Below are 16,780 nucleotides of genomic sequence, written 5' to 3'. Positions count from 1 at the left end.
ATTTCCTGGCAGCTGCGTCACCCGACCTTTACGCATCAGTTTTTATATTAAGAAAGCCCCATTATGATACCGAAACTTCCCGGAAATCTTCATCTTGACCCCACGAAACACGCAAGACTAATTAAGATTCAACTTTGGAAATAACGATCCTAGTCATTTGGCTTTTTTTTTTTTTTTTTCCTTCTTTTTTTTGCTTTTTTGCCCTCTGTTTTTTTTTTTTTTTTTTTTTTTTTGGGTAGGCGAGTCTAATGACAAGAGAATCAAAGGGAATCCTCGATAGAGCCAAGAAGAGCTGAGACGTCGAGGGAAACTACGCATGCATTTTGGTTTTTCGTCGAGGTTAATGGAATCGCTAGCTCTTCAAAATTCACTCGATGTTGGTCATCACCATCGCAATCGTTGTTGATGTAGTCCCACTACTACTAGTGTCAAGGACCTCAGTGCTGGCCTCACTCTCCCATTATAAGTTGTCACTAGTGCTTAAGATGCATGACCTCATATTTGAAATGCGCATAAATGCCTAAAAGTGAATATATTAAATTAAATACATAATATTCAAAGACCATATTGAATTATGAGGTAATTTTCAAATGAGAACATGAGATAAAGACATTTTCTTAAATGGTAGGAGATGGTTATTGTCTTAAATAAGGATTAAAGTAGTCAACGATGAAATCTTATTTGCAGTCAGGCACATTTTGGTCAAGAGCTTTTTTTTTTTTTTTCTTTTTTTTTGATTTTTTTTTTTTTCCTATTTCTCTCATCTTCTTTTTCCTTCGTCTTCTTCACGTATGGTGCTCCGCTGGACACCATCATCGACCTCCCCACCAGCGAGCTCCTGAGATTCGAGTTCTCGCGCAGGCTCTCGCCGATCTCAGCGACGAGGGGCCGGGTTGAAGATGCGCCGCCGGTCACCCCCGACGACGACGAAATCCTCAGGACGCTGCCTGGGACTGCTGGTAGAGCAGCGTCCTGAGCTGTGACTTAGGGACTAAAGGACAGCCTCAGTGATTTCTCGGGTTTTCAGAAGTTAAGAGAGCTAAAAGTATCAATTTATGCGAGGAGTCGGAGCAATTTCGACCCTTCATTTCCTTGAATTGAGGTGATGTCGGAAAGTGAAGTTCCTTCCAACCCATCGACAATGATTCTCAAGTTCGTCATCGCGGGACTTTCCTGTCGATATTAAGAAGCCGATACTGAAGTCATGTGCGAAGAGGATTTCATCGTCGAAGAAGGCGATCGACGGTGAACGATGGAACGATGGTGCCCAAGAGGGAGCTGATGCAGAGCGAAGGACCAGGCACGAGAAGGAAGATAAAAAGAGAGAGAGAGAGAGAAAGAAAACAAAATAAATAAAAAAGGAGAGAAAAGAAAAAAGAAAAAGAAAATAAAGAATAAAGAAAAAGATTTGTACATGCCAGTGAGCTTTGAAGTCTTCCCTGAGACTAATTTGTCACTTCAATTTCTTATTTGAAGCAATATTTATATAAAATCTTTTTTGAAAAAGCGACCTCGCTTTGGGCCTTTACCTTGAATTTTTCCTATTGTTATGGTGAATTAAATCCATCACAATACATAATATATATCACTATCTATACATTTTATGGGATCCAATATTATGTGACAAGATGACTTCAGAAAATAATAATAACTGTACTCTTTCTTGCTATCCTATTATTTCCATTTACAAAATCAAGTGAATTCATATGGATAAATTTTATCAAATGCCTTGATAGTAATGTACTTCATGAATTCATACTCTTGAAATAACATAGCAATGATAATTTAAATTAAAATGTAAGAATGTCAAAAAATGAAGTTTGGGGACAAATGTAAAGTTTATGACAAAGTTGAAGGAGCAAAAATGAAGTTAAACCCTATTATTTGCTTCCAAGTTTGGTCTAAAGTGCAATTTATAAAATCAATTATAAAATTATATTTTTCTTTTCTTTGTTTCCCTCTTCTTTTTCTTGGCCGATTGCCAATCACAAGCAAGCCTTGAGTTCTTTGGCGAGCATGAGGCTTGCCCACCTCTTACGACCTCAAGCTCTACTCGCTAGATTGGCAAGTGCGAGCGTCGACCTTGAGGCCAGCGAGCTCGGAGCTCACCCATTTGGAGAGCCTCAAGCCTTGCCAAATTGGTAAGTCTCGAGCTCGACGCTCACGCTTGCCAATCTAGCGAGCGACCTTGTGCTCGTCAGCGAGCTTGAGGCTTGCTTGTGGCCGGTCACCGACAGCTGTCATAACCAGCAACCAGACAAAAAAGAAGAAGAGGAAAAACAAAGAAAATAAAAGGAAAAAAGAAAAGAAAAAAAAAGTAATTCAAATTTAAAAAATATATTTAAAAACAAGAAGGAGGATGAGGAGTGGGAGGAGGAAATGATGGCTTATAGAGATGTGAGATAAGAAAGATCAATTAAGGAAAAATTTTCAACTTTTCAAAAGTTAGAAACATTTTCCTCTAGTTTAGTAGACTTTTTTCCCTTCATGAAAAATGTTTTCCTCCAGCAATTCATTTTCCATAAAATAAACGCCTAAAAATCCAGAAAACATTTTCCTAGTAGTTACTTTTTGTGAAACAAAAAAAGTCCTATATGTCATGCAAATTCCTAAGATGAATGGAGTCTTGTGCTAGTGCACTGCATGGTAAACACAAAGATAAAGGCAGCCATTTTAGATTGGATTTTCAATTAGCTTCTGACGTTTGACTAAGTTGATCGACTATTAAAGGGAAACTTGAACCGACAAAGCCTAAAGAGTTGAAGGTGCATGGCTTAGAGGAAATTTCCACTTCATTTACTTGGAAAAAAGAGGAGAGTTGCCATTTCAAAGGTTCTTTAGGACGTTTTATAGCCTCAATTCAAAATGAGCATGCTACAAGCTAACTATTAAATTAATGGCTCAAGTTTCAACCATTTATGGAATCCAATTCACTTAGATTTTAATTTGTTCAAAATCTAGTATTGCACCTATTTAAATCATATTTGATTTCGTAATTATCAAGGAGTGCAATGTTACATGTACAAATCCAAGTTTGACTTGGAAAATGGTTTTGTACTAAAAGACAAAATAAAGGGCGAGGAGGTCTTCTGTCAAGAAAGGAGGTTACTACTCTCTCTCCCCTAGAAGCCGCATAAAAGAAAGGAAATGATTCTCTTTTCACATATAGCCGAGAAACCTAGTGAAGACCCACACGAGCCGAGAAGCACTTATAATGAAGCCATCGGAAAACATGAGCTACGTACAAAGAAGGAAAATATTCAAGAATGCGCAACATTCTTGATTTTCGACCATACAAGAAAAGCTTTTACTTGGGTTAAACACCGATGATTTTATGCTATGAGTTTACATATTTATTTATAAATATTTTGGGTTTGGGCTTAAATCTAGGTGGATGAAACATTTGAGCACGTAAGCGATTATAACTCTAATTCTCAAATTATAGTAAATTATTTAATGTTGACTCTCCTCATGGATATATGTACCAATATTCTGATTGAACCACGTACATATCTGATGTCCTATTATTCCTCATTTATTTCTTTGGAATTTTCGCATTAACCTAATTTGCAAGTCGCTTCCACGTTAATATTACGACAATTGGTATTCGAGCTTTGGATCAAATTTCTTGATTGTAATTTGGGGCTTTTACTTGTCTGATATTGCAATTATAGTTGAGGTAAAAGCTAAAATTGAGAAGTTTAACGGAAGGAATAACTTTAGGTTATGAAGCATCAAATGCATGCGCTAATGCACTATTGACAACTTAAGATTTGGCCAAGGCACTAGATAGTGAAGATGAGTTGTCAATTGTGATAAAAGCCTCTCATAGGGTAGAGTTAATGGAAAGAGCAAAGCGCACAATCCTATTAAATTTGTTAGATTAGGTGTTAATAGAAGTGTCTGAGGAGAAGGATGTCACAACATTATGAGCAAAACTTCGGGCGCTTTATGCAACAAAAGATTTGAGGAATCACTTGTCCATGTTGAAGAGGATGTTTCCATTTAGATGTATTGAAGGTATGTCTATCAAATCCCATCTACATGAATTCAATAAACTCGTGATGGATTTGAAAAACGTCATTAAGATACTTGATGATGAAGAATGACGCATGATGTTGTTAGCTTCTTTATTAGAGTTATGAGAGCATTTTACTGATTTATTGTTAAAGGGGCATACTACGATAATCTTAGAAGAGATAAAGTCCTCTTTATTCTCTAAGGAGTGGCAGAGAAAATTGTAAGATGACAGTCTAGTACAAGGGGTTGTGCAAACTACTTAGGATAGAGATCAATATCGAGGACTTAGTAGCAGCAGAGGTAAAAACAGGTTGAAATCACGCTCTAGAAAGTCCAAGGGATGTGTGAAGTGTTTCGAGTGCATGAGGAAATGCATATTAGGAGGGATTATCCAAAGTAGAGAATAAAGATGATAGGTAAAATGCCACAAGCATAGTGATGAATGTTATTGAGTAAAGCACTAATAATGCAGAAGCTTTTTTTATGTGTAACTACTAGTTTGTTAAAAGATGAATGGATGCTAGATTCGAGATGTTCTTATTATATGACGCATTGTAAGAATTGATTTACTGCTTACTAGACTATATATAGAGAGATATAATTCTTTTGGGAAATAACATAACTTGCAAGGTTGTGGGGATAGGGACAATGGGATAGGGACAAATCAGATTTGGATGCACACTAGGTTGGTGCGTACATTGATAGACATGAGGCATATACTGAAGCTCAAGAAGAACCTTTTTTCTTTGGGGATACTCGATGAAATTGGTTGTAGGTACACAGTTGAAGGTGTAGTATATAAAATCTCTCAAGATGCTATAATAGTGATGAATGGAAGAAAGTGAATGCTCTCTATCATTTATCGGGAGAGACAATGACTAGAATTGCTACAGTTTCATCAAGTAAGTCAAACTTAAACTTGATTCAATTATGACATATGCTCTTAGGGAACATAAGTGAGACAAGTAGGACAATACTAAGTGAGAGGGGGTTGTTGAAAGGTCTGAAGACGAGGAAACTAAACTTATGTGAGCACTACATCTATGGGAAGCAATGCCTAATTAAGTTTACTACACTTACTCAACCAAGCGACCAGTTGAATACATTCATTTAGATGTTTAGGGCTTGTCTCCGATTCCTTTGAAATGAGATATCCAATATATGCTGACATTTATTGACGACTATTCGAGGAAAGCATATGTATACTTTCTGAAACACAAATATAATGTGTTCAATCAGTTCAAGAAACTTAAGGCATTGATAGTGAAGTAGTTAGATAAACATACCAAGTTCTTGAGAATCAATATGGCATGAATTTTTGTGGTAAAGATTTTACTAAGTTCAATGAGAGAAAAAAGGGGGATTGTGAGACACCGCATACTACTTGAGACACCACAGCCGAATGACATAATAGAATGGAAGAACGGAACTTTATTTGAGCGAGCTCAATGCATGCCTTTATATGCAGGATTAAGTAAGAAATTTTGGGCCGAAACAATGATAATGGCATGTTACCTAATTAATCGATCTCCATTATCTACTATCGAGTGGAAGACTCTTGAGGAAGTTTGGTTGGAGAAATTTATTGATTACTCCGTATTACGAATATTTGAATGTCTAACATATGCTTATATAAATAATGGTAAGCTTGAGTCGAGGGCAAAGAAGTGATTATTTCTCGGTTATGCACATGGGGTGAAAGCCTACCAGTTGTGGTGGGTTGATCTAGATCACCTGGTTTTGTAATTAGTAAACATGTGATCTTCGATGAGATTGTAATGCTTTAGTAGCTGAGTTCTGAGACACAACTAGCATAAAAATAAATCACAGTATCATTAGTAAAATGGAGCTTCAAGTGGAGACTCCAAAGACCTTGGAGGTAACACAAGTAGAGACTATAGATAAGGCCATAATTCCTGAAGTCAGTGATTATGAACAACTAGCGTAGTTGTAGCACACTATAGTCGCAGAAAGATAAAGAAGACAAATTAAATTACATGTGCATTATGGTTATATAGATATTGCTTATGCATTGATTATATGTGATAAGGTGGAGACAGATGAACCTTCGTTTTACACTAATGCAATGGGTAATAGTGAGTTATCACAGTGGTTAAAAGTTATGAGTGAAGAGATTGAGTTATTCAATTGGGATCAAACATAGGAGTTGGTCAGAGTACCCAATGGTCAAAAGATTGTAGGAATTAAATAGGTCTTCAAACAAAAGGAGGCATTCCCAATGTTGAAACAGCAAGATATAAGGCGAGACTTATGGTGAAGGGGTATATTTAGCAAGAGAGCATTGATAACAATGAATTGTTCACTTTTGTGATAAGATATACTTTGATTCTTGTTTTACTTGCCTAAATTGCTATATAGGATCTCAAGCTAGAGTAGCTACATGTGAAAATGGCGTTTTTGCATAGTGAGTTGGAGGAGTAAATTTATATGAGGTAGCTAGAGAAATTTGCTATTCCAAATAAGAAAGATCATGTTTGCTTGCTAAAGAAATCTTTATATGGGCTAAAACAGTCTCCTAGGTAATAATATAAACGTTTTGATGTTTTAATGACTCGTCAAGACTATTCGAAAAGTCAGATGGATAACTATATTTACTTTAGAATATTAGAGGATGGTTCTTTGATTTATCTATTCTTATATATGTTGATGACGTTGAGAGCAATTAAGAATATGTTTGATTTGATGTATTGAATAGGCAATTGAATGTTAAGTTTGAGATGAAAAACTTATGTGTTACAAAAAAAAATATTGGGTATGGAGGTTTTGCATAACAAAATTACATGACTTTCATGTCTATCTCAAAAGAAATATATTAAGAAAATTATGGCACATTTTAATATACAATTAGCGAAATCTGTAAATATACCTTTAGGAAAACATTTTAAATTTTCAAATAAATCACCGCAGATTGTGGAGGAAGAGCAACATGTCTTGTGTTCCTTATTGTAGTGTCATGGATAATATTATGTATGCTACAGTATGTGCTAAACTTGATATTTCACAAGTTGTGAGTGTAGTTAGTCATTATATAAAGCATCCTGGTAAAGCTCAAGCGTCTTAATAAAGTTCATTGGGATGGAAGTAGATCCTCAAATTTTTAAGGGGATAACAAATGTAGGTATAATGTATCGGAGGGACAACAATGACAGCAAAACCACTAGTTCTGTGAATTCAAATCATGCCGATGACTTGGGATAATTGCAAGTCTTTAATAGGGTACAGGTTTACACTAGCAGATGATGCAACTAGTTGGAAAGCATCCTTACAGAATCATGTTTGCTTGTCTTCAACTAAGACATAGTATATAGTAACCTTTGTAGCAAATGAGACAATATGGTTACAAAATTTGTTCTCAGACTTTGAATTAGATTAGAAAAGTGTTGATATACACTCGTATAATCCAGTTCATCATAAGCGAACGAAAGATATCAATATTGGGTATCGATTCATCCAAGATGTTTTAACATGATAACATTATTGTGAAAAAGATTAATCCTACAAAGAACCAAGTAAAAGCCTATTCCTTTGGCGAAACTCAAGCTTTGCTTGAACACAATTGATGTATGTGGAGTATGAGCACATGTGGGGACGTTGGCAAAGCAACATGGATGATGAGCACTATGACTTGGCCTCAAACATCAAGCCAATATGGAAAATTGTTAAATTAATGTCTCGAGTTTTAGCTCTTTACGGAATCCAATTCGCTAGAAGATTTTAATTTGTTCAAAATCTAGTATTGCACCTATCCAAATCAGATTTGATTTCATAATTATCCAGGAAGGCAATGTTACATGTATGAATCCAAGTTTGTCTTGGAAAAGGTTTTTCGATAAAAGAAAAAAAAAAGAATGCTTATTAAACTGTATTGTTAGCTTGGAAAAATGACGGTCAATCCTCAGCAACACATTTTGGATGAGAGAGAAGGAGAGTAGTGTCTTGCCTGGAAACTTCCTAGTGCATGTGTTTGAGAACAGGAAATTTTTGTGGACATCTTTTAGACTGTCACACCATGAGATGGTGATACTAGACTAAGGAGTAGGGAGATCTTTTGTCAAGAAAATCTCCGACAAAAGCTGTATAAAAGAAATGAAAGGATTCCTTGTCGGTCCCTGTCTATTCACATATAGCTGACACACACTGCAAAGTGAAGCCTTTGGCAAAACGAGAGCTATGTATGAAAAAGGGGAAAAAATTCAAGAGCACAGGATATTCTTGATAAGTTTTTACTTGGGCTGAACATCAGTAATTTTGTGCTGTGAATTTACATCTTTATTTGTAAATATTTTGTATTTGGGTTTAAATTTAAGTATGAAAAACATTTGAGCGTGTAAGCAATTGTAACTCTGAGTCTCTGAATTATAATGGATTATTTACTGCTAACTCTTCTCGTGAGTGTAAGTACTGATAGTTAAACCGAACTATGTAAATCTCTAGTGTCCTATTATTCCTCGTTTATTTCTCTGATATTTTTATATAGACTTAATTTGTAAGATCCTGTCATTTCAGCGTTAATATTACAACATTAAACCAGCAATTGGAATGGCTTTATGCTGCTATGAGTCCACTGTACCCTTTCAAGATTAATTGCTATGACTAGATTTTTATGCCTTCTCCTAATGTTGGTGTCAAATGATTTTAAGGCCGAATCATACTCTTGGCGAACTCTCAACAAGGGCTTACCTCGCCGAGATACTCAGAGACATCGGAGCCGGAGGCAAGTGTCGTTGCACAACACCGTCCATAGAGGTGCAGCTACTTCAGGAAAGATCCAGCTGCCTCTAAGCCAGATTACAGTTACCCACCAACCACAACAGGGAGTCATCGAGACAATAAGGTTTGCAAAACGAAGCCTCTTTGACAAACGGGCTTCAGATTAAACTCCCTTGGTGGAAATTGGGTCTGTGGGGGCAGCAAAAATCGATGCCCAGAATTAAAGGCTTTGCAGGGTCCGCGATAGAACCATGCGGGTCCCCTCCTTGCCTTGGGGAAAACTTCAGCAGCTTTGCTTCACAAGGAAGGAAAGACCAAGACTTTCACTAGCCTTCCCCAACCTCCCAAGGACAGCCTGGTCAGCTTTACAACAAAGGATGACGTGTTCTTCTGATCCAATGTCGAGACGGTGGGGGCCTTTGACAGTGTCCGGGCCTCGATCTAGCCTGGGGCACGATCGTACCGAGGCCGACCTCGTGCCTATCCTGATCCTTCAGGGATGTATTTGACCATACAAGGATTAAACGGAACAAAAGAGAGCGTTTCCCAAGAGAAAAGAACGAAAAAGACGAAGAAGCAGGCTGCGGTGAATACTATTGAATGCATACACGTCCGGGTACATTACAACCATCTGATGAAGCATTTGTGTCAAAAAAGAAAAAGAAAAATCAGTACAGTAGTCCACTAAGGCCAAGAATAGAACACAACAAAAATGATTATTCTGCTGATCGGATATTAACCCAAAACGCAGAAGAATCCTGCCGTCCACAGAGAAACTCCTCGGTTTGCTGATCCTCGTAAACTTTAATTTCCCCAGCAGGATATCAAAATCAATTAGGCCTCTATAAATTCAACCGAAAACTCTTTGTTTACTCGTCATCAGAATAATTAAACTTCACCGAGTGAGATTGCAGATCAATCTGTCCTCCTCTGTAACTTCCGCGCTTCTTCTTTGTCTTTTCATGCCGAAAATCCCTGCCAGAGAGAGAGAATCTCAGACGAAGGAATTGCTAAAGTCTATAGTAAGTTTTTTTTTTTTTTTTGGCTAGAAAAAGTCTATAGTAAGTTGCTATAATTGCTAAGCTCACTTACTAAGATATAATACAAGGAAATCCAATCATTCAGCTTTAACTGTTCTTATACAGTTGGTTTAGGTTATATGTTTGGCTCATCTATGATTGTGCTCCAAAATGAGGAAGCACCATCCATCTAACTTGACAAAAGAACTTATAATTACTAGACAGGAATTTCTCAGCAACTATAACTCGTCTCGGTTTTCATTCAACTGGGTCAACTTGGGGTAAGCTCCCCCCCAAAAAATAAGAAAAATTCCAACTTGACAAAAGAATTTGTATTTACTAGACAGGTCTTTGTCATAAACTATAACTCATCTCAGATTTTCATCCGAACAGGGTCCACTTGGGTGAAGCTTGACAGACAAATCGTGAAATAGGGCATAACTGCCTCTCTGTACCAATCCCCCCTTTCCCACCCTCTCAATTTGAAGTATGTTTTTCATACGAGATTAAATCTTTGTAAACAATAAAAATAATTTTCAGTTTTTCAGCATCCTCATTTGGATCATTTTTCATGTTCTGACCAAATTTGTTGCACAGGGCCTTTTTCTTCTCAAATGAAACTTAAAAAAGATTCTGAAAATTTTCCACAAACCAAGCAGGCCCCATGATTCGACAAGAGAAGCAAAATCCAACCCTACAAAGACTAAGGGCAATGCCAGGAGAGGACTTGATACCCACGCATTTCTAGCTGTACTTTAGGTAAGGGCAATTAGTCCTTGAAAATTAGCTGATGCATGCATAATGATATATGTACAATACTAAATGCATTTTATCTGTAATTAGTCTTCTCTCTGTTGCTAGGCTGGTCATTTGATAGGCATTGAACCTTTTAATGAAATTGGATGGCTAACATTAGCAATCATTTATGTCTGATCAAAGGTTGAGCATTGAATCGTACTATGTCTTAATCTTAGTATATATAGGTCCTTAAGTCAAGTCATTGATCTTTCCAGTAAACATTTTCCTCAAAACTATAGAATATCAAATTCTGGTTCCAGTTTCGATTATACTCAGCTAGCCCTTGATTTAATTACCGTCTTTTACTTCTCCAACTAAGTTGTATCACTGCAGGGGAAAAATTTCCACTTGTAAAAGTTTGCCTCATTCAAGAAAAAGAGAAAGATCAGTCAGCCTTCATCTAAAATAACTAAATAGATATTCTTCCAGAGATTTAATCTAAGTTGAGAAGGTAGCAAACTAGCACCACTTTAGTCAACTTGCGACGTACCTTCCTCTAACTTGTCCAAGAACTTCTTGTGCTTTTGCACCATAGCCAGTTTCTGCACCATCCTGGGGAATTATAATATATGGTTGAGATACTAGCACACATTAAGAGACCGAGTTTCCATGTCCAACAAGCAGTAGAGGATATCAACCCAAAAAAATAAAAGAAAACAACAACAACAACAACAATAGGTTGATAGAATGAAACAGAAAATCACCTTAGCCCAATAGGAATTATCCTTAAGTCTATCATCAGCATACAACACTTCATCAACTTTTATCCTTTGGAACGCCTTTGCTGTTGTAGGCTGAAATATACACCAATTAAGTGAATTTTATTCATAGAGAAGGGTTAAGTAAGTCTTTCAGTCAAGAAATTACATCTATACAAATTCAAAATGGGGATGCTTAAGAACCAAAGGAAAAATAGTCTCTTGAGCCTCCAAAAATATTGTCCTAGAAGGAAAAAACATAAGCCCCTATAATTAAGAAAGCACAATTAACAAACAGATATTTAAAGATATGAATACTCACCAAGGGTTGTAGTCGTGCTTCCCTGGCCAACCAAATTCAAATACATTTGGAGAATCAAAATGTTTCTAGGACCCAAATACCTCAAAGACCCAAACAACAAGCATTGTCCACTGAGTGGGATCAGCTCTATGAATCTATCATGCTATAGTGCAATAAAAAAAGAGAATGTTCAAGATTTACACTTTTATAAATTGGAAAGGTAGTTTTCATATTGGTCAACAGTAGCCCTTGGTGTTCATTGAAAATCCATTATCTGAATTTCATTTGAGCTAGACTAATTGAGTTGGAAGGCTTCACAGACCAACATGGAGACAATATCAAACATATAATGTGCTTCTGCCCAAGGTATTACAAAGAGTGACAATAATTTTAAGGAACAACTTGTCGGCCAAACACTACAAAATTATTAACATGATTGTGTAAGTACTCTCCTTATATTTGGATAGAGAATTTGATCGGTCATCAGTCAACCTTTTTCCCAGCATTGGAAAAAATGTTAATAGAGATATCATTTGATCACAGATTCATCTTGATATGTAGGAGAATTTAGTTAAACTGGACTCCACCTTACAAAGCTTCAATCTGGAAGCATTTTAGCAAAAGAAAATTTAAATTCTTATTCAATCATCTGCCTGTGCTGCAAACCACCCTCCCAATATATGCTTCAACAGGAATTATCTATTAAGCTACATAAAACCATGTGCACGGACACATAGAGAGATCATGGGTGATGTGTTTTATGCCTATACATACTTTTATGCATGGGTCAACTCTAAGAAAAATGCACACATAGGTAGATCATGCAGCTACATTGGTTATGAAAACTCCTTAATCTATGACTGGTTAAGGTATACTAAAACACATTTTCAAATACGAATAGACAAAAAAGGAAGAAGAGGGACTTTATCCTGGATATACTTCTAATGAGGGCAGCCATGCCACAAATATACTTTCCAGAAGAGCAATTCTAGCATGAGTAAATAACATGGATATCACCATGAAGTTGGAAATGACCTTAAGACAGAAATCAGGATGCAATAATAACATTAGATCTCAGATCATACCTCTGCAGAGCCATTACGTTGCTTTTTCATGTTTTCGCTCTTAGCAGATTCTTCTCCATCATTCCCTTCGACATTGTCTGGATCATCGAAGTGCTTAGTAGGAGTCTTCTCAGTAAGATTGCACTGACCATTTTGTCCATTACTTCCCATGTCGTTAGCTCCTTTACTGTTTCCTGATGCATTTGATTTTGCAAGTTGCCTGTCAACCTTGTCATCCTTAACATCACCACTCTTTCTCCGTTTGGGTTCATCAAGTGCATCCTGATCAACAGGTTTACATTCATTCTCTTCGGACTCAAGCCTTTTTCGTTTCTTGGAACCTTTTTTCACTTTGATGCCCTCATCTGAAGTCTTAGTATCACCGTCCTTAGAGGATACCCCATTGGCATTCTCTGCTTTTGTTTGCTCCTCATCATCTGATTTATGCTTAGATTTCTCTTTCTTTTTTTTAGACTTCTTCACATCTTTGGAGGAAACAATGTCATTTCCCTCAAAAGAGGATAAATCTTGAGGAACAAGAGATTCAGAAACCAGTTCTTTTTTCTTACTTCTTTTATCCTTTCCCTTCACAGTAATCTCATCTGACTGCAGTCCACAAGTCACATCAGTAGCAGACTCTTCTAGCTCTTTCAAGCTCGCAATTTTACTGTCTTTACTGGAAAAATCAGAATCCTTTTTGCCTTTCTTCTTTTCTTTGCCTTTTAAATTTTCATCTACTGCACCATTCTTCATCTCCTGAGAATGATGATTTGCAGCATCAACATTGCTCTCGCCACTTCTCTTCTTCTTTTTCTTATCAAGAGCTTCTGGCAAGGAACCTGACTCTCCTTCACCAATCATGTGTGCACCACCTGAGTAAATATATTTAACATGTAAGAACACAGCTCTTAAAAAATAAGTATCCATACAGAAGCTACTGCACAAAACACACCCATGCACATATGCAGAGAGAGAGAGAGAGAGAGAGTCAAACTGGCACAAATTGCACAGACAACTTGTGGCTCAAAGTTAGCGTACCTTTCTCTAGGCCATTCTTTGTTGCAGCATGACCACTGCACAGAACATCAAAAAAACATTAAGAATGAAAGAGAACCCCTGCAGGGAATTGAAAAGAACACCACAATTTGACGGGCAAATATGAGAGATGGCATTTTTCCATTTAAAAATTAAAGAAATTGAACTCCATTTGATCTGCACAAGTAGGCAATAGGCTGGAACCCATGAAGTTTTGGTAAGGCTGGAACACTCCTAGGCTGACTCTTACTATGGAGTTATGAGCTCTATCACCCAATGACGAAGCAAACAAAATTACTAACAAAGAGACCTCTTCATAGCTTTAAGCATTCTCTCACATTGTCCATCACATACAGGATGCAAACCTATGAAATTCAGACAAGCTACAAAGCAATTTGTTGCCAAAACTTGCGAATATCAAGTTGCAATAAGCGGCTCTAACAAAGTATCAACCCAATGTTCTCACAGAAGAATTTATATCTTTACCAAAAGGAATGCATTTAGCACATTTAAGCTGGCACAGAAACATGTGCCACCCATATTATTTCCCAGCTAGAGAAAACTATATCTTTGACAATTACAACAAGAAAAAACTTCTGCATACAACAGGATTATCATGGAATAAAAGAAGAATCCCCTACGCCGTTTTCAAGTAGTTGAGACATATTTCTTCCAAATCCAATGTCGAACCCTTAAAACTAACTTCCTGCACCAAAAGATAAAAAAGAAAGAAATTCAGCAAGGAACCTTAGAGCGCTTTATGGCCTAAAAGCATCGTTATCACAGTAGCAATAGACCAAGATGCACCAACAAAATATTTAAACCTGAAAGGCAACCTTAGAGATAGCAAGGTTCATTCAACACGCGAACTTTTCCGTTCTTAAATAAGTATTTCAATCAGGTAATTCAAAAGCATAACAAGGATCAATTGTGGCAAGCATTGTAAAAATAAAGCGGCTGAAACAGAGTATTGCACACAATGAAGTGCCCTCCAGATAGTCAGAGAGCAGAAAGCAAGATTTTCTTCGAGAGTTGCTTGCTCCAGAAGCTTCTGAACATTGACAACTTATGGAGAAGGAATGCATATTACTCACAGGGCCTTCTTTGTAAAGATATGCCGAGTGTTACTGTTTCTTCTTGCGCTTTTAAATAAGTAAGACATAAATTGAATTCAGACCATAAACAGTCGCATTTTAGAAAGTTGGTTGCTGACAAAGTCGTCAGATACCTTTGTTCCTCTAAGTGGAAATATCGAGATCCTCTTGGCAAATTTTTTTTATTGTTGATCCCTTCTGGGAACCAAGAGTCCGACCTTTGATACAAATCTCCTCTACAGCTCATCATTTAAATAGCTCTCACAAAAATGAATTGGAACCTCAAAATGCATAAAATCTCCAACTTGGCATAAAGAAATAGCAACCAAATAACCTCCGACGAACACTCTTTAGAATGCATGCCACCTTAGCAAAGTAAAGCTAGTGATATACAAAGTGGACACTAAAAAGATTCAAACCCCGTGTCGCCTTTTTTCTCTTCTTTTTTTGGTTTAAAACTTGTACAGGAGGAATGCCCACAATTTCTTGCTCCCACCATTATATTGATCCTTTCAACTACATAATCGAGCTTCCTTCCCTCACAGGACTCCGTTCCTATGGCGATGATCCCTCTCCCTAAATCAGTCAAAACTGTGCCAACCCCTCACAACCACCCCAAAAGAGGCTCGGAACAGCTCGCCGAATGGCACCGCAGCAAGACCCAGAATGCGAAAGGAGCGCGCGAGAACGAGGGGCGCGTACCTCGAGCTGGGCTTCGGCGCGGAACTTCTTGAGAGTCTTGGAGAATCCATTGCTCTGCAGATACCGAGCTATGGAGAGGAGGAGGAGCGTCTTGGTCTCCATGGGGGATGCCGCCGTGGGTGCTCGCTGCTTCGTCTCTTTCTTCGCTAGAGAAACTTGGCGAGGCGTGAAAGCTAGTAGCTTAGGGTTTATGGCGACTGCGGTAGCGAGGGTTTTGGTCTCGGGCATGGGATGGTGGGGGTAGACGACGCTAGCCTCCGTCGCCGCCTGGGGAGCTCTTGAGCGTTGTTGGGTTTTGGACTAAGGAAAACAGATTTTTCAATCTCACCCTTGCAGTTATCCCAAATTGTAGTTACACCCGGCATTTGTCACAAATTGTAATCCGTAACCGCCTGTGCATAAAATGAGTCTAATGATACGTGATTCATATGTAGCCTCTAAACTTAAAATTTGTTCGATATAGTTCTTGAACTTTAATCTCATGTATAATCTCATCCATTGGACAATTTTTGAATTTGAATTAGTGTGAAGACCATATTGAACATATTTACATAGTTCAAAGTATTAAAAGTTCATGAACCATATTGAATAAATCAAAATTTTACGAATAACTTGCTCATCAAACTAAAGTTCATGGACTACATTGAACAAGTTTAAAGTTCAGGATTACACATTGGGTTAAAGTTCATAAACCGATTGTGTCATTATCTCATATATATATGGTTTAATCTTCTAAAAAACCCAAACATTAGATTTAATCCTAAATATGCTCGTGTCCAAAAATCACCATCGATTTCTTTAAAATTATAGATGTCAAGAGGCTGTTGTGCACCATACGTGGGGATATCGATAAAGATGCAGGTTCTAATAATATATCCCTAATCGGCTTTGAAGTTGATAATTTTCAAGAAATTAGTTGTAATTTTTGGACATTTGGGCAAATTTTAGATTGTAATGAAAGTTGATTATCTTTTTTGGATAAAAATGTTTGGGACATAACTGAAATTAAATCTAAAGTTAGAAATTATTTAAGGAAGTAAGCCGGAGAATATATTGAAGAGTTTCTTAATCTTTGCATCGCTGAACATATGATCTCATATGTACTAGTGAAAATCCATTATCCCCATCACGTTGTTGATAAAACGAAAAAAGAAAAAGAAAAAAGGAAAAGTTTATATCATGATTTGCAAATTGTGCCCGGTTTTCTTTAGATCAAACTCTGGTGTAACGCCTTGTTCTTCTGAGGAAGACTATGATTGAAATCTCATTTATTGTCAAGAAAAATGTGAAATCATATTTACTCATGTAAGTCAACTTC

General features: G+C 37.1%; 1 protein-coding gene across 1 annotated transcript; it reads right to left on the bottom strand.

The window, feature by feature from the left end:
* Window positions 1-9,317: 9,317 nt before the first annotated feature.
* Window positions 9,318-15,725, bottom strand: LOC104437331 (lisH domain-containing protein C1711.05). The gene is made up of 7 exons (XM_010050267.2): window positions 15,463-15,725; window positions 14,308-14,372; window positions 13,670-13,704; window positions 12,653-13,503; window positions 11,273-11,362; window positions 11,059-11,120; window positions 9,318-9,726 (listed from the first exon to the last, which is right to left on the bottom strand). The coding sequence occupies exons 1-7, from the start codon at window positions 15,688-15,690 to the stop codon at window positions 9,621-9,623; spliced, it is 1,437 nt and encodes a 478-aa protein (XP_010048569.2). The 5' UTR covers window positions 15,691-15,725; the 3' UTR covers window positions 9,318-9,620.
* Between the last annotated feature and the right edge of the window lie 1,055 nt (window positions 15,726-16,780).

This window comes from Eucalyptus grandis, chromosome 3 (genome assembly GCF_016545825.1).
Source record: "Eucalyptus grandis isolate ANBG69807.140 chromosome 3, ASM1654582v1, whole genome shotgun sequence".
NCBI lineage: Eukaryota > Viridiplantae > Streptophyta > Magnoliopsida > Myrtales > Myrtaceae > Eucalyptus > Eucalyptus grandis.
This window is presented reverse-complemented; position numbering and strand designations above follow the sequence as displayed.

What these genes read in the sequence shown, in the direction of transcription:
- LOC104437331 (XM_010050267.2), bottom strand. Translation starts at nt 15,690, where the DNA reads ATGCCCGAGACCAAAACCCTCGCTACCGCAGTCGCCATAAACCCTAAG. An exon ending in CTCAACTACTTGAAAACGGC is followed by an intron (nt 13,705 to 14,307) that starts GTAGGGGATTCT and finishes TGTTCTGTGCAG; the next exon opens with TGGTCATGCTGCAACAAAGA. An exon ending in ATAATTCCTATTGGGCTAAG is followed by an intron (nt 11,121 to 11,272) that starts GTGATTTTCTGT and finishes ATAATTCCCCAG; the next exon opens with GATGGTGCAGAAACTGGCTA.